Genomic DNA, 23,516 nt, shown 5'->3' with positions numbered 1-23,516 from the left:
GGTCAAAAACATCCTCATGATTGGCCCATTTCCAACATACACACACACATATAGCATCAGTAGAACATCTGTTAACAGTGACATCCAGCCCAGGAACCAAAGCCACTCACCTTGGCCAGTTGGTTACACTCCTCTCCAATGGTCTCAGCTAGATTTTCAGGACTTTTCATAGTTTAGAAACTTTTCACCACCCAAGGGGGAAAAGATAAAAAGACTCACCCAAGGTGAGGTATTATAGAGATAACTGGCATCTTTAAAAGGAGTAAGAAATACAAAAGACAAAAGCCTTGATTTCATCTCCCAGCTTCACACCTTAGTCAGCATTTTTTCTCATTAGTTGGCACCACTGATCACCTCATTGTTCATATCCAAAGCATCGGCTGTGACCCCTCGCACTCCGTGTCCATGTCTGATCTCTCAGCAAATGCTATGCTCTCTTTTTCCCTTAAATAAACTTTTAGGATAGTTTTAGGCTTATGGAAAGGTTGCAAATACTGTGTTTCTGTATGTATACACCCAATGCCCTGTTTCCTCCAACAAAAGATTAAAAGCCTTTTGACTTGGAGTTTTTATTAAAATTCTAATTTAGGCCCAGTCTGGCTTCCTTTAGTACCTTGACTTTGTTCTAATCCCAGTTACAATCTGGGCAAACTCCTGTGTGCTGATAAAGAGCAAAGTGTCCCCCTGAAAATGCTACAGGAACGTCCCTACAGCTTCAAGCAAAGTTAATACCAAAATGCAGCAGAGAACCCAGGACTTCTCCATGTGCGCCTAATTCCTACAGTCCTGGGTAATTACAGCTCTCAGATACAGCTAAAACCTCTACATTACAACACTGCTCTGGGTTCCTGAGGTCCAGAGACCTATAAACGTATCTGTCTTCCAGAGGTCTCAGTTTAATATTTAAAGTAGCCTAAATTACGAATCTAATTAGAGGCAATGCAGAAGGGCACAAAAACTAAGCTCTCTAAAATCTACACAAAACACGATGCTAGAGTAAAATGACCTCATCAGAATGCTGGCCCCACATGAAGCACAACTCTCTCACTTTCCCGCGGAACTCATGGATGCAGATGTCAAGTGTTTAGTGAGTACCTATTTTGTGCCAGGGCCTGGGAATACAGCACTGAACAAAACTGACACAGGTGTCTGCCCCTGCAAAGCTCCCATTCTACCTGGGGAGGCAGACCATACACGAATACACACACAGAATATAACACCTCAGAGTGTATGTTCTAAAAGAAAATGCAATACAAGTATTCACAGATCGGAGATCGGGGGCGGGGAAGAAAAGCAAGCCAGGAGCAAGCCTCATCTGGGAGAAGAAAGAGTGCTCCAAGGCAGAAGTAGGAGAGGGTTTGGAGGTTCAAGGAGCAGGAGGGGAGGAGGGGAGGCAGCTGGAGGAGGCTGGGGAGGCTCTCACTATGATGAGATGAAAACCACACTTCACCTCTGTGGTCTTCCTCCCCCAAACCCATAACCCAGGCTAATCATAAGGAAAATGCACACAGCACCTAATTGGCACGCTTCAAAACTGTCAAGGTCATTTAGAAAAGCAAGGAAAGTCGGAGAAGCTGTCAAAGCCAAGAGGCGCCTGAGAGACGTGACAACTAACTGTAATGTGGTGTCCTGGAGGGGATCCTGGAGCAGGAAATGGACATTTGGTAAAAACTAAAAATAACTGAAGGAAGTATGGACTTTAATGAATAATAATGTATCAAGACTGGTTCTTTAGGTGTAACAAATGTACCTTGGTCAAGTGTTAACAATGGAGGAAACGGGGCATTGGGTGTATACACACAGGAACTCCGTATTTGCAACCTTTCCATAAGCCTAAAACTATCCTAAAAGTTTATTTAAAGGAAAAAGAGAGCATAGCATTTGCTGAGAGATCAGACATGGACGCAGAGTGCGAGGGGTCAAGCCGATGCTTTGGATATGAACAATGAGGTGATCAGTGGTGCCAACTAATGAGAAAAAATGCTGACTAAGGTGTGAAGCTGGGAGATGAAATTAAGAGCTCTTCTACCCCTCCCTTTCTATTCCTTGGTGGACAAATAAAATAAAAATACAGACAGTTATTACTTGATTTTTTAAAAAATTTCCATGTTTGTAAAAATCTCTTATTTTTAAAAAGGGTAATTACGAAGGAGCTGGAACCTTTTATGTTTGCTTTTTGGAAAGATGCTAAATTGCAAATTTACTGTTCTATGACTGTGTGTCTCAAAAGCATATGTCTTTCCATCTCTACAACTACACAAAGTGCATCGGTCTTGGCTGCAAAAATGGCCCTGAACTCAGTGCATCTTCGAAGAATTATTTTGTTTAATCAGAAGAAGAGAAAAATTTGCGTGAGCATAATTGACTCTACTAATATGCCTGATACAATTAATATTATAACTTCTTTTAGTTTTATCAAAGCAACACACAGATATAATGAGAATGAAATTTCAATGATCTTAAATCTAGAGGCTTTTCAAATAATAGTGATTGCAGCTTTTATTTTATCCATCTATTTCATCTCTCTTCCCCTCAAATTTCATAAATTTTTATTTTCATGAATATTTTATTTGCATCTGAACCAAAAAAACCATAGGATGGAAAGGTGTTAGTAACCCCATAAGAGAGGCAAGGGGAGTCGAGGAGAGAATAGAGTCCTTTGGAAACAGACAGACCGGAGTTCAAATCCTGGTTCTGTCTCCTGGCCTGTGGCCTTGATCTAGTAGCTTAATTTTTTGAACCTGTTTCCTCAGCTGTAAACAGAGACAACATGTGTGAGCAGGGTTGTTGTGCAGATTAGAAATAATAGTATTTGTATTAATAAATAGCTAACATTTATTGTTTTCTATGTGCCATCTACTTTACATTTATTAATTCATTTACCACAGTGACTATGAGGAAAGCACTGTTACTATGCCCATTTTACAGGGGAGAAAACTGAGGTCCAGAGAAACTGAGTGAGTCAATCAAGATTATGTAGGAAATAAGTGATGAAGCCCAGAATTTGAACCCCAGCAGTGAGGCCTTAGAACCTGTGCTTTCAGCACCTACTGGACAATCAATGAACACTGCCACTGGGATCATGGCTTGCTTTTTATAAATGACATCAAAGTCAGAGAAAACACTGCAGCTGACCTGGGACTGAAATGCCAACACCAATGCAACACCCCATTTGGATCCACCTTTTAGGGGGTGGTGAACAGATGGCATGGGATGGCAGGCAGGAACCAAAGTCAGAACCACCTCGTTCTTAGTTGGCTTTCATCTTATGATCCAGGCAAAGGACTGCAGTTTAGATGGAAGAGAGTAGTCCCTTGAACAAACGAGATCTGCCGCTGGATGCCAAGTGGCTAGGTGGTTTCACATCTAGTAAAGTGGCCATAACTAAAGAAAGCCAGCTGCTGGCTTAGTGGCAGAAAGGAAGCTTCTCTGTGGCAAATGCCATGACTACATTTTGGATATGGACAAAATGAGCTGCTTAAATCCACTGATAACCAAAAGCTGAGGGGGATCAGAAAATATGGTGAATCAAATGGTTAGGATCCAAAACTAAGGAGAATTTTGGCTGCATTAATAAAAATATGGCATCCAGAATAAGGGAGGTGATGGTCTCCTTCTATTCCACTCTAGCCGGACCCCACCTGGGGTAACATCTTCAAGTCCTCACATTTAAGAGAAACAAACCAGAGCACACACAAAGGAAGATGACTAGGATGACGAAAAGAAAAGAGGACAAATGAGAACGGTTAAAAGAGCTAAGAACAATCAACTTGGGAAAACTCTTGGAGGGCATAATGGCTGGTCTATACCACACTAGCTCATTATATGTCTGGTACTCGAACGGTTAAATATAAAATAGTAGTTTACATAATTTGGGGTTAGAAGTTACTCATACCCATCCTCAGCCCTCCTTTGCTGCGAACTCCTTCAATATTTGACTGAAATATCACCTTCTTTGCTTCCCCAATTCCCTCAGGCAGAGAAAGTTGTTCTAACCATCACAGTCAGACACAATCGATGTCTAAGGAGACCTCCACTAGGAGGCTGCATAACTGATCTGCCCACGTGACTGACAACCGCACTGGGCTGTTGGTTCTTTATGGGTAATGCCTGTCTCCTACTCATCTTTATCTTCTCAGCTTGTATTGCAGGGCTTGGCACAAGGAGGCTTAAGAAACATGTGAAGCAATAAATCAAGGAAGAAAAGAGGTCAATGGTGAGAGCTGTATGAAGGCAGAATTGTTCAACCCATGGAAGAACTTCCCAAAAATCAGAACCACCTCCTAGGGCAACGTGCACCTGTCTGAGATGGAGATCTGAGCTGTACTTCCCAGGGGAGGTCTCAAAGGGTATGGCCCACAAGACTTCTGAGGACACTTCTTATCCTGCTTCCTGAAATGTGTACTCAAATCAGACTAGAGAAAAAAATGATAGGGTTGCATATTTTCTTTTTTCCTTCCTCATTAAAAACCCTCAACAATACTATCTATCAGAAGAAAGACATTCAAATATGCTTTGCTCTTAGCAATTCAAATGGGTGTTAAAGGTAAAACATCTCCTAACATTTGAGGAATTCCTCCTAACCAGAATTCAACAGGCAGGCTGCCAATTCATCAAGCTCCAGGAGACACTGTGTCGTTCCGTGACAGACGAGAGTGTAAATATCTACAGCCAAATCTCCATTAATGCACATCTTGGGAAGGTCTTTTGCCAAAAGACATCTAAAGATTTTTTTTAAAAAAACTATCATCTTTCAGGTAAGAGTTATTTGGAAGGCAACAAAATCTACTTATTCATTCAGCAACAATTTATTAAACGACTTCTCTATGGCAGACATGGGGTCATGTCAGCTCAAGGCTGTTCTAAGGGGAAAAGGGGAGGGAGAAGCTGAAATGTCCCTCTGATCTTACCCGGTGTTCATTGATGAGAAGGTCCCGTGCAGCATTAAATATCAGCGTGTGGAGGTGCTTTGAATAAAACACCAAGGTGTAATCATAATCGAAGCCATAGATTTCAATGTCTGACAGGCTCATTTCATTGTTTGAGAAAATGGCATCTGGATTCAACAAGTTGCTCATAATGGAAGGAACCAATTCTGGAAATAAAGAAAAAAATACATTATATTACATAATAAATAAGAGTTAGTATGATTTCTAAAGAAAAAAAAAATGAGTAAACTAGACTACAAAAGAGATTCGCTTCACCTTGAAAACATGCTGGTGAAGGAAGCCAGCCACAAAGGACCACATGTTGCATGATCCTATTCATATGAAACGTACAGAAATGACAAATCCATAGGCACAGAAAGGAGATTCATGGTTGCCTAGGACTGCTGACTGCTAATGGGCACAGAATTTCTTTTTGTGGTGATGAAAATGTTCTGAAATTGATGGTGGTGATGGTTTTGGGGCGATTGAGATGAGGTCTCACTCGGTTAACCAGACTGGAGTGTAGTGGCACAATCACAGCTCACTGCAGCCTCAATCTCTAGGGCTCAAGCGATCCTCCCACCTCAGCTTCCTGAGTTGCTGGGACTACAGGCGCAGACCATCACACCCTACTAATTTTTGTACTTTTTGTAGAGACAGAGTCTCCCTGTTTTGCCAAGGCTGGTCTCAAACTCCTGGGCTCAGGAACAACCCATCCACCTCAGCCTCCCAAAGTACTGGGATTACAGGCATGCGCCTCTGTACCTGGCCAACGGTGAGGGTTGAATACTCTTGTGAAAGTACTAAAAACCACTGAATGGGAGACTCTAAAAGGGTAAATTGTATGGTATATAAATTATTTCTCAATAAAAGAACATTTGCTACCAAAAATGAACATTTGCTTCAACATCACAAAAAGGATTTGTTTAAAAAATACATGTTGCAGATTTTGGAAAGTAAAAGTATAGTTAACCAAATCTAAATATCATACGTCATCTCACCACCCAGAAAAAAACTACTGACATTTTATGTATTTGCTGCCAACATTTTTCTATGTATATATTTTGGATAGCTAACCTCACACTATATATACAGGTTTGCATTGAGCTCACTAAATTTAATATTCAATCATGAGCCTATACTTTTTGAAATAAACTATTACATGAGACTTTGACATACATATTGGTGTGCCATAGTTAACCTACTACAGGTTGAGCATCCCTTATCCAAAACGTTTGGGAACAGAACCATTTCGGATATCGGATTTTTTTGTATTTTAGAATATTTGCATTATACCTACCGATCGTGGCTCCCTAATCCAAAAGTCTGAAATTCAAAATGCTCCAATGAGTGTTTCCTCGGAGCATCATGTCAGCATGCAAAAGTTTGAGATTTGGAGCACTGTGTATTTTAGATTTTCAGATCAGGGATGTTCAGCCCGTACTCTAAGTTACACATTTAAGTTTTTTCCTATTTAATAAAAATAACATTGCAATGAACATCTTCATGTGTTAATCTTCGCCTTTCAGATGATTTCCTTCAAATAGGTTTGTAGACGTGTGACTACCTTCTACCATCAGGGTCCACTGGATGTTAGGTTTGGGTTTCTTTTTTGAGCAGTTCTAACTGTTTGTAAGGATTGCTACTTCATGGTTTCTATTTTTTTCTTGGAAGCCTTTCAAAAATTCATTCTACCTTACAATTTCCATGAGTCCACTGGACCCTTTTAAAAAATCAAAGATGCAATAGGGGATGTTGGTGATCTTATTTTTCTAATATGCTGAAATACTTTACTATTAGAATTATTTCATCATTATCTCTCAATTATTGCCACCTATGTTTTTTTTGTTTTGTTTTGTTTTGTTTTTGTTTTTTGAGATGGAGTCTCGCTCTGTCACCCAGGCTGGAGTGCAGTGGCCGGATCTCAGCTCACTGCAAGCTCCGCCTCCCGGGTTTATGCCATTCTCCTGCCTCAGCCTCCAAGTAGCTGGGACTACAGGCGCCTGCCACCTCGCCCGGCTAATTTTGTGTATTTTTTTAGTAGAGACGAGGTTTCACCGTGTTAGCCAGGATGGTCTCGATCTCCTGACCTCGTGACCTGCCCGTCTCGGCCTCCCAAAGTCCTGGGATTACAGACTTGAGCTACCGTGCCCAGCCGCCACCTGTGATTTTTTAAAAGACTAAAATAAGAAAGCAGGAGAATAAGAAATCACTTAAGATAGTGCAATAGTGAAACAAGTCATCACTATGACATCATCCTTCAGTTCTCATGGCATTGCGCAAAGAACTGCATCACCTTCAAGAAGGTATAAAAGAAGTCTGAAAACACCATCTTTGCAGTCTTTTTTTTTTTTTTGCTTTCATGGAACACTGTTGAGAAATCAGTTTTTCATTTTCCATCCGTAACAGCAAAAAGAAAGCTGACAGGAGAAGACATCTCGCAGTTATCAGATGTGCCAGGAGGTGAATGCAGAGAGAGACAGCAGTTCTCTACGGCCTAATGATGACAGGGAAACCAACCATAAGGGTGACGTCTCAGATGATGAGGCCTCCATGACCATATCCTAGATGAAATTCAGGATCAAAGACTGAGCAATATATTTCAAAGGACAAAAAAAAAAAATGTGATATTCTCATCTGGTTAACCATTTAACAGGATGAACACAATCATCCAATATTTTATGACAAAAACACGGACTATCCTATTTTGCCAAAATTATATATGACAGTGTTTTTTTTCACCTTTTATGATGTTTATGCACCAAAATTTTCTTGAAATAGCTCACAGGCAGACAAATGCTGAAGGCAGGTGATTTTTTGCAGATAGGTACATGTACATAAAACCTGAACTGTCCATATTTTACTACTTCTCACATTACTAAGGACAACCACCTGACTCTATTATAACAGCTAATATTTATTAAGCACTTACCATTTACTACATGGTATCAAGAAGACTTTACATTCTCTCATTTAATCCTTCCCACAACCTTAGGAAGCAAATACTACTTTATCCCCATTTCACAAACAAAGACACTAGAGATGCATGGAAATTACTTTATTTGCTAAGGATACACCAGCACCACATGGCAGGGTTGGGATTTGAACCTGGGAAGTTTGGCTCCAGAATCTATGTTCTTAACTCCCTTTCAGGTGCATTTTTTCCTAAAATAAAATAAAGTCAATCCATCATTTCCGGGCTTTCCCTTTCCTTTCTGCTCACTTCTTTCTGACTATGAATGGCACGTAGTATCCACATTCACTCTAAAGAGCCACCTGAAACGTTCAAGAAGCATTCCGCTTGCATAGTAACAGCTCTAATCAGGGCACTGAGGCCCCAGTCAGGGACCAACCCAGCCACAGTGATGTATTCTGAGCATTTCACAAGGCTCCTTAACAGCTTTGAGATCTGAATCCCTTTCAAAACCTAACAGAAGCCATGGAATCCTCTCCATGCACGTGCAGATTTTGCAGAAAATTTCATGGGGTTCATCCCCTAACCCTATTCATGGTTCCCAATTAAGTTCCCACATTGCACCTAGTTTATTAAAACCAAGCCTTTATATCTCTACACAGAATTTCCAGGTCACTGTGAAGGCACATATACGAATCAATAAATTAATTTCACTCACACTGACAATCTAGATGTGACTGAGCCTATTGAAAACCCGAACAGTCAATTCACTAACAATTCCATTTCTTCATTCGTTTTTCTTTCATCAAAATCAATGAGACAACAACCATGGCTTTTTTTTTAAGATGAAGTCTCACTCTGTCACCCAGGCTGGAGTCCAGTGGTACAATGTCGGTTCACTGCAACCTCCACCTCCCAAGTTCAAGGAATTCTCCTGCCTCTGCCTCCCAAGTAGCTGAGATTACACGTGTACATCACCATGGCCGGCTAATTTTTGTATTTTTAGTAGAGACAGGGTTTTCACCATGTTGGCCAGGCTAGTCTCAAACTCCTGACCTCAGGGGATCTGCCTGCCTCCACCTCCCAAAGTGTTGGGGTTACGGGCGTGAGCCACCGCACCCGGCCACAAGAACCATGGCTTTTATTTTTCTTTTGCCAATAAGACGTATCTGTTATAGACATTTAAGAAACTTAGAGGCAGGCAGTTCACAAGAACTGGTCCTAGGGAAGAGGAGAAGCTGGCAGACCCAAGCTCTTTGATATCTAATACCGAAGATCTTCTGGCCTTACATAAATCAATGGGCCATTGCTGATGATATTTTCTGAATATGACCGCATGGCATCGTCCATATGATGCAAGTGAAGTGGGATCGCTTACTCTAGAGTGACCAAAAGCTCCACTTTCACAAATGACCTTTCCGAGGGAGGTTCGAACAGCCTGCTTAATTAGAAGTTTATATTTAGAAATGGTGCTGGCAAGAGAGTCTCCCTCCCTTCCTGCTACCTGAGAAGACTACGCGAAGCCCTCAAGGAAAAACTACTATGATAGAAAATCATCCAAAAGCTGCATGGGAATTCCCCTGCGGGAGTGAAAGCCTGAGACACGTACATCACACGACACCATCACCTGAAAGCCTGGATGTTTAAGGTGTCATCCTCGAACACGAGAAGCAGCATCTTAAAGGGATCTTGGCACCCTGTGCAAACTTTAAGAAGTTAAGAACAAACATGAATAATTACAAAGCAAAAGAAAAGAATGCCAACCACTCACAAAAGAGAAACAGTCTGGCTAAACTTTAGACTCTGAAGTATAAACCGAATGCTTCTTAACTAGTCACTTACGTACTTTCTCAAAGGAGAAACCAGAGTGGGTACCAATTTAGAAAGTGAATTCCTTTGTACATAATGGATGATGACAGCAAGGCTATACAATCAGTACAAACAAATGGAGAGACAGTTCTGTTGCTGTGGCCAGAGCTTGAGCAAAACTCAGTTCCAATGCAAGCCACTCTGAGCTGGGAGCTGTGCACCCTCCAGCACACAGTGTGGCAAGCTGGGAGGCCCCTGGCACTTCCAGTTTTCAGCAGCTTCCAGCTTTTCGTGTGCTTATCCCACAGAACACTGGGAAATGTGGTGAACAACCTATAGGAAAAACTGGTAAGCTTTCTGTTTTGGTTCTGGCTTTTTGTGTTTTTTATTGTGGCAAAATATACATTACATAAAGTTTACCATGTTAGCCATTTCTAAGAGTGCAATTCAGTGGCATTAAGTACATTCACCTTCTGCAACCATCGCCACCATCCAGCTCTGGAATTCTTTTCTTCTTGCAAAACTGAAACTCTGTACCCATTAAACAATTCCCCATTCACCCCAGCTTTCCCAGCAACTACTGCTCCACTTCCTGCTCCACTTCCTGTCTCTATGAATCTGACTATTCTAGGAACCTCATAGAAGTGGAGTCATACGGTCTTTGTCTTTTTGCATAATGACCTCAAGGTTCATCCACGGTGTAGCATATGTCAGTCTCTCCTTTTGAAGGCTGCACAGTCCATCGTAGATATAAACCGCCTTTTGTTTATCCACTTATCAATCCCCAGGCCGTCGGGTTGCTTCCACCTTCCAGCTGTTATGAATAATGCTGCTATGAACACACAAATATCTGTCCAAATCCTCGTTTTCAGTCCTTTTGGGTGAACACCTAGAAGTGGAATTCCTGACTCATATGGTAATCCTGTTTTTCATTGTTTTAGGAACTGCCCTACTGTTTTCCACAGTGGCTGCTCCATTTTGTTTTGCTTTTTTAAGGCCACCACAGAAAATTCTTCTCTAAATTTTATCATTACTATTGAGAGAGAATGAATATGAAAGAAGGCAGAACCTCATTCTGGTACAGAAGTCAGATACTTTCCACTTATTCAAGGAAACATTTTTAAGCTGTGTGAAGATGTGAGCTTGGAAGGTACAATTTTGCCAAGTACTTTGTCTTCTTTAATGCTCATAAATGCTAAATGTCTCTCCCTTAGTACAGGCCTAGAGCTTGGCAGAGCTGTCAAGTAGTGTGTGGAGACAACACCGAGCAGAAATTCATGGCCTGATTGATGTCAATGATTATTCTTAATCTTTTAAAAAATATGATGCGCCTTAGGCACACAGCACTGGAGAGCTCTAAAAGTTTACCAAATGCATTACTTGCTCTCATCATTATCCCAGGAACCAGTCAGATAAAGACAGGAGGGTGCAAAGGATGGACCTGAAAAACCGAGGTCCCAAAGGCTGCCTGTGGTAAGCGATGGCTGTGGGCACTGGGTGTCTGGGCCCCTTCAGTGCAGCTATGCCATCTCATACTTGCTCGCGTCCAGTTGGCTCCACTTTCCAGGTACATGGGGAGGATCACAATCCTCCCTCCATGCCTCACCCCTGACTCTGGCCAGCTGTGGTCACAACAGATCACAGGCATAAGAGACATGTGTCACTTCTAGAGCAGTGCACACTCCCTTCCCCTACCATGCCTATCATGGAGATATGATACAAACACTACAAGATTAGGAGGAGGATGGAAGGCTAAGCCAACACATGGAGTTGACTACCCTGCCCTGCAGAGTTGTGGGGGACTCCCAGTAGACTCTGCATGAGTGAGAAATAGGCTTTGTTATAGCTGTCTGTAATAAACTACTGGGATTTTGGTGTTGCTTGTTGCTGCAGCATAACCTAGCCTATCCTGACTGATAAACCTTCAACACCATGATTTTGTTGGGAAATCTCTCTTCCCCAACATTCAGACTGTATGGTCTCATGGGGTTCCATTCCTGACTCCAGAAGGAGGGCATGTAACCCAGGCCTGGCCTAACAGAGTACCTGAATTCCCTTACCAATGCTGACTAGTTTGAGGCAGACATAGGATCCCCTCCAGCCAATCATCATACTTTCTCTACAGCCAAAGTGAATCAATAAGTCCAATTGAGTCAATTGCCGGATTTGTAAGGGAATTTGAGGGAGGAGGCACTCTTTTCTTCCAAAGGTAGATTTAAGAGAACATAAATTTGGAGATGTGAGGGGCCACTGCTAGGAACCTAGAAAAGATGCCAATGGGAAAGAGTTAAGTTTTCTATTGCTTACATCCGAACGAATTCTACTAAAGGTTTATTTTAAGAAAATTCAGCCACTCAAACTTCTGACGATGAATTTTAACTTTTTAATCTGGTATCAAAGGCATTCCCAATGTATACGTTAATCCATTTCTCCAATATTAAATTCTCCTTCCCATGCCCTACTTTCAACAAGACGGGTCATCCACTGCTCTGTGTTCTCCAACATATGCCGTAGTTGAATACTGACCAGAGTTACATCTGCCTGGAATATTCTGTCTTTGTCTAATGTGTATGCATAAACACCAAACAGCTATGTGAAAAGAATGTCAAGTAAGACTTTCCTTCAAATTATGCTGTAAAACAAACACCATGTGAGTCAGAGTTTAAAAATTTCAAACATTAAAAAGGTAGAAAAAGAAACACCATGTGAGCCAGAGTTTAAAATTTTTTAACATTAAAAACAAGAATATATAGATCACCATTTATTTCATCTCTGAATAAAACATAACTTTCCAAATGTAAAAAAAAAAAAAAAAAGCAACAGAATAAATCACAAAGAAAACTACTGACAGATTTGCAACATAAGATTTTTTAACACCTGTGCATCTAAAAATATCAAAACAACAATTTGGGAAAAGAGTTGAGTATATTAGACCAAAAAATTGAAAAGACAAACAGCAATGGTCTAGTATTCTTAATATTTCAAAAATCCATACAAAAGGAAATAGTTGGTAAACTAAACGTTCAACCACTCGAATTACCAAAAAAAAGCAAATTAAAACAAGTAAACACAGTTAACAGTAGGTGTCTCAACAGGTGGAATTACAAATGTCTCTACTGTCTTTATTTCATTTACATGGTTTTCTATAATAAGCATGTGTTATTTGGCTAAGAAATAAAGTAAGAAGTCATTTTCCTCTTGTCAGGTTGCAGCAGTGTTCCTGCTGCTAGTGGTAGTGCTATCTGTGTGTGCTGTTTTGGGGGTGCTCTATTCTTGATTTGTCTGTAATAACGGAACCTTGTGCCAGGACCTGGTCAGCTTGACTCCTAGCTGTTTAAGAGTATAAATCAGAACAAGCTTTCTAGAAAACAGCTTGGCAATACATATCAAGAGTCTGTTAAAAATATTCATACCCTTTGACCCAGTAATCCTTTCTAGGAATCTATGCTAAGGAAATAGAGATATAGGTAAAGATCTATATGCAAAGATTTTGTTACATTGATACTAATAAAGCAAAAACTGGGGGAAAACATGCTCCATCAGGAGGCCCAAATGTACATCTCAGATATTTGTACTCAGAAACCCAAGTGTGTTAACAAGAATATAATCAGAGAAGGTGAGACACACTTGAAAATCCTTAAAAGTTCAATTGTATTGATAAAGCAAATCACAATCCCAGAGACACTAAGATGGCATTTTTCTTTAGTTAGTTATGATTTTTCTTTTTGGTATATGTCCTAGATTTCAAGTTGTTTTTCTAGAAGAAAAGAATATACAGATCAAAAGTCCCTGAAGAAGAAATGGAAGAGGAGAAAATTTTCCTGGAGAATTTTAGAAGCTACAAAAAAAAAGAAAAAACAGAAGAAGTCTCCATTCTCCACTACCCTCCATGTACCAAGAAGCTTTCTGTAACTCTCCCCAGTGCTCAACCAAAAAGTTAATCCAGTGAATAATAATTATGTGCATTTCCTATATACCAGGCATTATATGAAGCAATGTACATGACCTCACTTAATGCGAGACACAATTACACCCATCCATTTCACAGAGGAAAATGAAGATGAAATTAACAGCTCAAGGTCACATTTTAAATATCTATTTCTATGTTCCTAAATCAAAAAAAAGCATTTTTTTGTTTTTTGGGTGTTTATTTGTTTTTCCCTAATTGGACCAAATCTCAACTTCTGTTTATATTTCATAATACTCACATACTTCAAAAATACTCACAGATATTTCAAATAATTTAAGATCTCATATTTATTTAACATGGCTTCAAATTCTCCTTTAAAAGTTCACGTGTAGACTGAAAACATCAAGGTTTCAAAATTTCTTTTAAAAGTATACCTATGAATTGGAAATGTGAAAATACGCATAGGCAATTTTTTGCGTCTACATTGAGGCAGTATTTACCTTTTCCATTATCTCACTACAGGTGAACTCAGGTCCTGTTTTAAACTTTTAAACTTCACATCTGTAACTATGAAAACTACAAGAAAAAGACACCCTAATTCAGGTGATTTATCTCTTAGCAACTTTCACCAAGTTCCAGCTTCCTTCTGTCCAGCCAGGCTAGGCACAGTTCTGCTATTAATGGTTGAAAAATGTGAATCTCTTCTGATATGCTAGGGAACAAGTTGATCATAATGCAATTTCACAATTTTTTATGTTTTGGTATGTTACACTTAGTACCAACAAATGTTATTTGATATAGTTGTGTCCACTTAATATCCTTTCTGCTAATAATTCATTACAATAAAGGAAACAGTTGAATAGAAACGTGACTTTGAAGGCCAAGGTTGAGATGACAATTCTTAGGAGCGTGTAACTGCTAGACCTTAAAGAGATGTAAATTTTTAGCCAGAAACTGTTTTCTCCAGTATCTCTAATAACCACTCGGTTTTAAGTCATTTTTACCTCTGCAATAGTCCAATGGCATATGTCGAGACGAAACAAAACGCCCAAGGTATCCTTTCCACAGTGAAAGTGAACACTGATAGGATTACCTGCCCAGTATGCTCCAATCCTTATACAAGAAGTGACTCTTCCCCAGTTTCTTCTGGGACCTGCCCCTCCAGTCACAGCTGCTGGTCCAGGGCACAACACCTGACAGAACATGCTGGGCCACTCCTGAGGTGGGTACCGGACTCAAGCCAGGCTAAACTAGAGTCCTTCTCTTATTTCTGTATTTTCACTTTATATTTTTATTGAGATGCAATATAATAAACTGCACATAAAGTATACAGTTTGATGGGGTTTGACATCTACTGCAGAGACATCTGTGATGCCATCATCACAATCAAGGCAATGAGCATCTCACACCCCGTAACCTTTCCTCACATTCCCTTAAATTCCAGCCCACCCTCCCCTCCACCCCTAACCATCCCCAGGCCACCACTCATTTTCTTTTGGTCAGATTCCTTCGCATTTGCTAGAATTTTACATCAATGAGATCATACAACATGTAGTATCCTTGTAAACTGGTTTTCCCATTTACTAGACCCATAGGAAATCCGTTTCAATAAGCATTTACCATACCTACAATGTGCCAGACACTGCACAGGGGATTATAAATACAGAACAGTATCACAGGCAATGGGGAAGACCACCAAACATCACACTGATGCAAGACAGAGGAACCTGGCATGGGGCTGGGCATACCCCCTGGGAAGAGGCAATTCAAGAGTCACTTTTATTGTGTCTGATAATCTAAGAAGAAACACTCATTTTTCCATTCGTTTACATATTTTGCATTGTCTCCAAGGAGAAGTAATCCATGACAAATAGAATTACTCATCCGACTAATTAATAATGCACATGACATTTACACTACTCCCACCAAAAGTTAAAATTATACCCCTTATTACCCTGTAAGTAACATCTGTAATTCTGACTACTCCACAGAAATCCATCACACTTCCCGAAGTTACAAAAATAAAACTACACACAACTACATTTGAAATAAAATTAAATACAGTAATGGTTTAATGACAACCTAATCTTTAAAAATAAAATCTTTAAAAAATCAACAGAACTGATCAAAAAGAAAAGTACATTCAGCTTCAAGGGAAAAAGTCCTTAGAAAAAGAAAACTGTGCACAGGACAGTGGCTCACACTTACAATCCCAACACTTTGGGAGGCCAAGGCAGAAGGATGGCTTGAAGCCAGGAGTTCAAGACCAGCCTGTGAAGCAAATCAAAACTCTGTCTCTACAAAAAAATTTTCAAATTAGCCAGGCACAGGTAGCTAATCGGGAGGCTGAGATGGAAGGATCCCTTGAGCCCAGGCATTCAAGGCTGCAGTGAGCTTGACTGTGCCACTGCACTGTAACCTGGGTAACAGAGCAAGACCCTGTCGAAAAGAAGAGAGCCAAGTCAAACGATCAAAAAATAGGCAATCTCAAAAATGTTTCATTAGAGTATGCAGGAAGTAGAAAAGAAATATATGTGCCTATATAAATGCCATCCACATGCTGTGCACCAGGCACTTCTCATTCATCACCTCAATTAATGTCCCAAGAACTCCATGAAGTGGATACCACAATCCCTCATATGCAGATGGGGTAAAAAATAAGGCTAAGAAGTAAAGTACCTGGCCCAAAGTCACACAGCCATTAAACATTACAATGCAGGTCAAATGTTTGGCACAGTGCTTGGCTGAAAGTAGGTGCTTCATAACTGTCAGTCCCTTCTTTTTTCTATTCATTCATTCAACAGAAAATTTTTCCTAGATCAGTAGTTACCATCATAATCTGGGAAATCTCCCCGACCTCCTCTCCAGGGAATCTTTGAGGTCAAAACTATTCTCATAATATAGTTAAGATGTGGCAGACAGAATAATGGCTCTCCAAAGATGTCCATGTCCTAATCCCTAGAACCTGTGAATATGTTACCTTACATGGCAAGGGAGAATTAAGGTTGCAGATGGATTAAGATTGGTATCAGCTGACTTTCAAATAAAGTTATTAGCCTGGATTATCCAGGTGGACCCAATGGAATCACAAGGGTCCTTAAGTGTGGAAAAGGAGGGCAGAAGATTCAGTGTGAGAGAGATGTGATTTGAGAAAGACTCAGAAAGCCATTGCTGGCTTTGAAAATGCAAGGAGCTACAAACAATGTGGGGAGCCTCTAGAAACTGAAAAGCTTAAGAAAACTGTCTCCCCCAGAACCTCCAGAAAGAAATGCAGTACTGCAACAGCTTGATTCTACCCCAGTGAGATCTATTTCAGACTTTTAACTTCCAGAACTATGAAGACAATATATTGTACTGTTGTCAATCACTAATTTGTGGTAATTTGTTACAGAAGCAATGAAAATTAAATACAGAGACAATCTGCCTTTTTCACTCCCACCTCTTTTGCCAGAGGATACTGCAATAGACAGAATCAGATTTGAGAATCTATTAATCCAGACATCACAGAACTCTGCACAAATATAAAACCATGACATTCTTCTAAATTTCTTTTATTTTGGAAAACAGTCATTTTTCATAAAAAGCATGCCATTTATGTTAACAGGTAACAAACTGGTATTTTTAATGAATCAATAAATACATATGCCTGGGCACAGTGACTCACACCTGTAATCCCAGCACTTTGGGAGGCCAAGACAGGTGGATCACCTGAGGTCAGGAGTTCCAGACCAGCCTGGCCAACATGGTGAAACTCTGTCTCTACTAAAAATACAAAAAATTAGCTGGGTGTAGTGGCACACACCTGTAATCCCAGCTACTCGGGAAGCTGAGGCAGGAGAATTGCTTGAACCCAGGAGATGGAGGTTGCAGTGAGCCGTGATTGCACCATTGCACTTCAGCCTGGGAGACAGAGTCTCAAGAAATAAATTAATTAAATGAATCAATAAATACATATCTTACAATTCTCTGGGTTTTAATTTCCAATACAATCACTGTCAATATAATAGCAGAATACATTCTTCAAAAGTCTACTTGAGACTAATGTATAAACAGAAACTAGGATCTTCAGTAATTTAAAGTGTATAAAAGAATACTGAGGGCAAAATGTTTGAAAGGTCTGCTACCTAGCTAAGGATTAATATTCACTAGTAGTGCTTCTCAAGTCGATTTTTCTGCTCAAATGAGAACAAAATATTACAATCTACGCAGAGAGTTGCATCTCTAAACACAAATTAAAATTATATTCAGGTTTATACAACAGTATCTTATCAATTCACTTGGCATGAAACATTTCCTCAAAGCCCTAGTAAAATGAAAAAGAGTTACTCAAACCAAGGACCAATCCTTTAAAGTATAAAAATTTCCTATAAAACCCAGTTTGATCCATCAGCTAGCCTCTCTTTCTCTCTGCACTCTCCTAGCTATAACATGTAGTATTTGACTTTTAAAAAATAATAGAATTCTATCATTGTCTTCTAAGTACTTATTTGCAAAGAAGATTTTTTTAAAGCTTTTGTTTTCCTTCTCTAAAATTACATCATGTCAATACAAGAAGGACAAAGTCAGGATTTGGCTGGCCACAAACTGAACATGAATTAACTCTTAAAGTTACAGAAGTACAGTGTTTGTTCACCAAGGAAGAGCCGGTTGCTTCCCTCCACCACGAACCAGTCAGACCACAGGTCGGGAACAAATGGTTCACTTTCAAAGGGATAGTGACAAACTAGAGTGAAATCAAAGTTGAGCTTCTAAAATGATCAAATCAAAGGCGAGTTGCAGTGATGATGCATGATCACCATCTTCATATTTAAGCAACTATCATATGGAAGGAGAATCAGAAGTACTCTCTGTGACTCAGCCATCCAAAATAAAATGGGCAGCCTTGTGATCACACAAGCTCAAGCAGATGCCAGATGGCCACTAATAAAGTCTATGGAAAAAGGGATTTCTTCTTCCAGCAGAGGACTGAACTCTATGACCTCCAGAGGCCCCTCCACTTGCCAGAATCTTAGGTTTTCCTATTTTAGGCATTTGTTTCCTATCTGAAAATGTGAAAATTATGATGTGGCACGTTTCTCCCTTAAAACTTTTTACTACTTTCTTGTATGGCCACAGGATCAACATCATACACCTAAACTATGGGGAAGACTTTTAAAGAATGTATCCTGCTATTTCTAACACATAAAGAAAAGTAAAGATAATACAAAGAACACCCACATCCCTACCATCCAAGTGGGATATAAAATCCCTTCCACCCGCATCTGCAGGCTCCTCCTGCCTCTCACATAACCACTACCCAGATTTTGGTGTTTACCACTCTCTTGCTTTTTTTTATCTTTTTTTTTTTTGGAGACGGAGTCTCACTCTGTTGCCCAGGCTGGAGTGTAGTGGCATGATCTCAGCTCACTGCAACACCCCGCCTCCCGGGTTCAAGTGATCCTCCTGCCTCAGCCCCCCGAGTAGCTGGGATTACAGGTATGCCCCACCATGCTCGGCTAATTTTTGTATTTTTAGTAGAGACGGGGTTTCACCATTCTGGCCAGGCTGGTCTTCAACTCCTGGCCTCAAGTGATCCACCCACCTCAGCCTTCCAAAGTGCTGGGATTACAAGCGTGAGCCACCGCACCCGGCCTCTCCTGCATTTCTCTAGACTTTTACCACATACATGTGTGTCCCTACAAGTAATCTATAGTATTTTTATGTGTTTTTAAAACCTTTTATAATTGGTAGATGTCTGCAACTTGCTTTTTTCTTTTTACTCAAAATTATTCTTGTGAGAGTCACCCATGTAGGTATATTTCTGTAGTTCTAGTTCAGCAGATAACACATGTTTTCTATAAAGGGCCAGTTAAAATATTTGGGGATCTGCATATAGTCTCTGTTGCAACTGCTCACCTCTGACATCCAGGAGAACCAGAAACAAATGGGTGTGGCTATATTCCAATAAAACTTAATATACAAAAAGAGACATCAGGCTACAACTGGCCCATGAACTGTGGTTTGCAACCTTTCTTACAGTTAATAGTATGTATTTCCCTTTAACATCATTTCAATATTTGTCTGATATTAATAACTTGCTGGTTTTCTTTGGTTACCATTTACCCAAGATATCTTTTCCCATTCTATTAAAAACTCAGCCTTTCTACATCTTTGTTTTGGAGTACATCTCTTATGAACAGCATCCAGCTGGACTGTTTCTTGTATCTGATCTGACAATCTGTCTTTTAATCTGAGTTTATCATGATAATTAATATATTTAGAATTATTTTCCCCATCACATTCTATACTATTTCTTGCTTTTTCTGTGTCTTTTACCTTCTCTCCTACCCACTTTTGGATTGATTTCAACATTGTCAATATTTGTTTAGATTTATTCACATGTCTACCAATTTCTTTTTTCTCCATTTTCACTTGCATCTAAGACCTTTGGAAAATTTTTTTTTCCTGACACATATACATCCTTTAGAAGTTCCTTTAGTGAGTTCCTTGATGGTAAAGCTCTTAGCTTTTAATTTTAAAAAAAAAGTGTCTTCACATTCTTTCTTAAATGATGATTGAACTAGACATACAATTCTAAATTAACATTTTTCTGTCAGACTTTGAAGTGATCTACTGTCTTGAAGGGTCTGCTATCACTGTTCAAAAGTCTATCAGTCTCCCAGTCCTTCGTGGTAATAATACCATCAATAATTGTGGTTGACATTTACAAGGGACTTACTATGCAACAGGCACTATTTTAAAAACTCTACATACATTAACTCATTTAAACCTACCAATCCTCAGAGACAGGTATTATTGTTAACCCCTTTTTACATATAAGGAAACTGAGACACATAGACACATCATTTGCCCGAGGTCACATGGCTTATAAATGATGAAGTTAGGATTTGATCCCACGTATGCTTGCTCCATGGTCTATATTTTTTTTTTTTTTTTTTTGAGACGGAGTCTCACTCTGTCGCCCAGGCTGGAGTGCAGTGGCCGGATCTCAGCTCACTGCAAGCTCCGCCTCCTGGGTTCACGCCATTCTCCTGCCTCAGCCTCCCGAGTAGCTGGGACTACAGGCGCCCGCCACCTCGCCTGGCTAGTTTTTTGTATTTTTTTTTTTTTAGTAGAAACGAGGTTTCACCGTGTTAGCCAGGATGGTCTTGATCTTGTGACCTCGTGATCCGCCCGTCTCGGCCTCCCAAAGTGCTGGGATTACAGGCTTGAGCCACCGCGCCCGGCCCATGGTCTATATTCTTAACTACTCTGCCTTTGGGTCTTTTTGGCTACTTTTATGGTCTTTTCTTTGTCTTTTGTATATATTGCTTCTTATTCATCCTGCTCGGGATTTGCTTTGCATTCTAAGTTTGAGGATTCTGTCTTTCATTTGTTTTGGAATTTTTTCAGCAATTTTTTCTTTGAATATTTTCTCTCCCCCATTTCCCAATGTCTCCTGCTGGAACTCCAATTAGACATATGTTTGACATCTCACACTATCAGTCCGTCAACTGCTTTCATAATATCCATCTCTTTGATTATATTATACTCTGGATAATGTTCTCAGAGTTATCGCCCAGACCATTAATTCTTTTTTCTTCTTTTTTCCAATCTGAAAGTTAAAACCATTCCACCAAAAGTTTTAATTTTAAAGATTAAAACTTTAATTTCTAAAATTTCTATTTGGTTCTTTTTAAAACCTGCCTGATCATTTTAGTAGCTTCTTATTTTCTGCTCACATTTTCCATTTCATCTTATTTCTCCAAAAGTTTCAAACATTCTTAGGTAGCACTACATATATTCTTTACCTAATAATTCTAGTATCTTAAGTCCTCCTCATACTAATTGTGCTGTCTGCTGATTCTGCTGGTTCTCCCTTATGGTGGCTTATTTGTGTATTCTTAAATTTTGGATTGTAAGCTCAGATCTAATCTTGAGAATCCTGGGAGGCCTGGGCTTAAGGTCTATTTATCCAGAGAGTTTGCATTGACTTCTACCAGGAGTTCCAGATCACTATCACTCAGTTTCTCAGTTGGATTTGTGATATGGTTTGGCTCTGTGTCCCCACCCAAATCTCACCTTGAATTGTAATCCCCATAACCCCCATGTGTCAAGGGCAGGAAGAGGTAACTGAATCATGGAGGCAGCTTCCCCCATGCTGTTCTTGTGATAATGAGCGAACCTCAAGAGATCTGATGGTTTTATAGGCATCTGGCATTTCCCCTGCTGGCACTCATTCTCTCCTGATGCCCTGTGAAGAGGTGCCTTCTGCCACAATTCTAAGTTTCCCAAGGCCTCCCCAGCCATGCTGAACTGTGAGTCAATTAAACCACTTTTCTTTATAAATTACCCAGTCTTGGGTATTTCTTCATAGCAATGTAAGATTGGACTCATACAGATTGTCAGACAATATAAGAACAATAAATTCAAACCCAAATCCATGTGAGGACAACCCTATGATTACAAGGTCATGGGAGACTTCCAAAACCTGCCCTCGAACACACAGAAAACATATTTAGAGCAAAGACTAAAACAGACAAGTTTCTCTATTGTCTCCCTGCATGGAAGGAAGCACTCCATGGCCACCAGGTTTATAGGAGAGTCTCCGTCTGACAGACAGAGAGAGAGCGAGCGCGCGTGTGCGCGTGCCCAATGCCTAGTCTTCCCTCCCAGCAGGCAACAGATGTTCCCAGAATGGTCATACTTTCAAGGCTGGTCATCATTCTGGTTTCAGCTTCCTCTTTTTTTTTTTTTTTTTTTTTTGGAGACAGAATCCCAATCTGTTACTCAGGCTGGAGTACAGTGGTGTGATCTCAGCTCACTGCAACCTTCACCTCGTGGGTTCAAGCCAATTATCATGCCTCGGCATTCCAAGTGGCTGGGATTATAGGCTCATGCCACCTCACCCAGCCAATTTTTGTATTTTTAGTAGAGACAGGGTTTCACCATGTTGCCCAGGCTGGTCTCAAACTCCTGTCCCCAAGTGATATGCCCACCTCAGCTTCCCAAAGCTCTGGGATGACAGGCCTGAGCCATCACACCTGGCCTTGGCTTCCTCTTCATTGTTAGTCCTTGAGATTTCTCCAGTTTCTCAGAGTTCAGTTACGACTTCAAGAGAAGGTCCTTTGTATTTTTTTCAGCATGTGGGTATTCTATACAAAAAGGTTTTTAGACTACCTAGTCTGCCAGATTTCTGAAAGCCAAAGTACAAAAGAACTCTTGAAGGTTAAGGGATATCTGTTTCCACATGTCTTTAAGAGTTCAATAAAAGATTGGTTTGTAAACCCAGTCTGTAAAAATGTAGATTCCTGAGCCTTACCTCCATATTTTAGGAATCAGAATCTCCAGGGTTAGAGCCTCAGAATTTCCATTTTTAAACAAGCTTCCCAGGTGATTCCGATGTGCCAGTTTGAACACTACTGAATTTTTTAATTTGACTTACCTTCAAAAGATGGCAAAAAAAAAAAAAAAAAAAGTATTTAATTTCCTTTTCACTTCCTCTTTACCCTACCCAGAATTTATACCCTAATGAAATGGGAAAACGAACTCTAGATTTCAACTGGTAGATCAGTCAGCCACCTCCATGACACTTACAGAACACCGTAACACTCAGCAGCAAAAGTCAGGCCAAAAAATATCATTATTCCAGGCAGGCTTCTTGACCCCAGCAGCAAATTTAAATCTAGAAAACAGTCTCCATGCTGAGCTCTGCCTCCATAAGGATCATTGAGCGTAACAGCTCAATCCTTCAAACTTTCCTAAAGAGTAACAGAAGAACTAAATGAGCACTGGGTCATCAGAAGACACTAAGATGCCCCTGGAATCCCCTGAAATTATACACAAAATCGTTTGTGTGTGCTCAAGTATTATATATAATAGTGCAAATGTGTCATTTTATAAAGACAAAACAGCTTTCTCCAGATTCTGGGAGGGTCCTATGACTCCATTACTCTATATCCCTGCTGCATAGAAA

The 23,516-nt window shown here is 40.0% G+C and overlaps 1 protein-coding gene across 2 annotated transcripts in view; it reads right to left on the bottom strand.

Moving 5' to 3' along the window:
- The window catches only part of LOC105497730 (5'-nucleotidase domain containing 3), a 69,299-nt gene that overhangs the window by 37,768 nt on the left and 8,015 nt on the right, over positions 1-23,516 (bottom strand). For both annotated transcript variants that reach the window (XR_011608913.1, XM_011769053.3), the window contains exon 2: positions 4,911-5,095. Coding sequence is in view for 1 of the 2 variants with exons in the window: in XM_011769053.3 (XP_011767355.2) it covers positions 4,911-5,095 (185 nt within the window). In the remaining variant the exon portion in view is untranslated. The remainder of the gene's footprint in view (positions 1-4,910; positions 5,096-23,516) is intronic.

The sequence above is a fragment of the Macaca nemestrina genome, chromosome 10 (genome assembly GCF_043159975.1).
Source record: "Macaca nemestrina isolate mMacNem1 chromosome 10, mMacNem.hap1, whole genome shotgun sequence".
NCBI classification, from domain to species: Eukaryota; Metazoa; Chordata; class Mammalia; order Primates; family Cercopithecidae; genus Macaca; species Macaca nemestrina.
The sequence above is the reverse complement of the archived record's forward strand: the minus strand, read 5'-3'. Positions and strand labels throughout refer to the sequence as shown.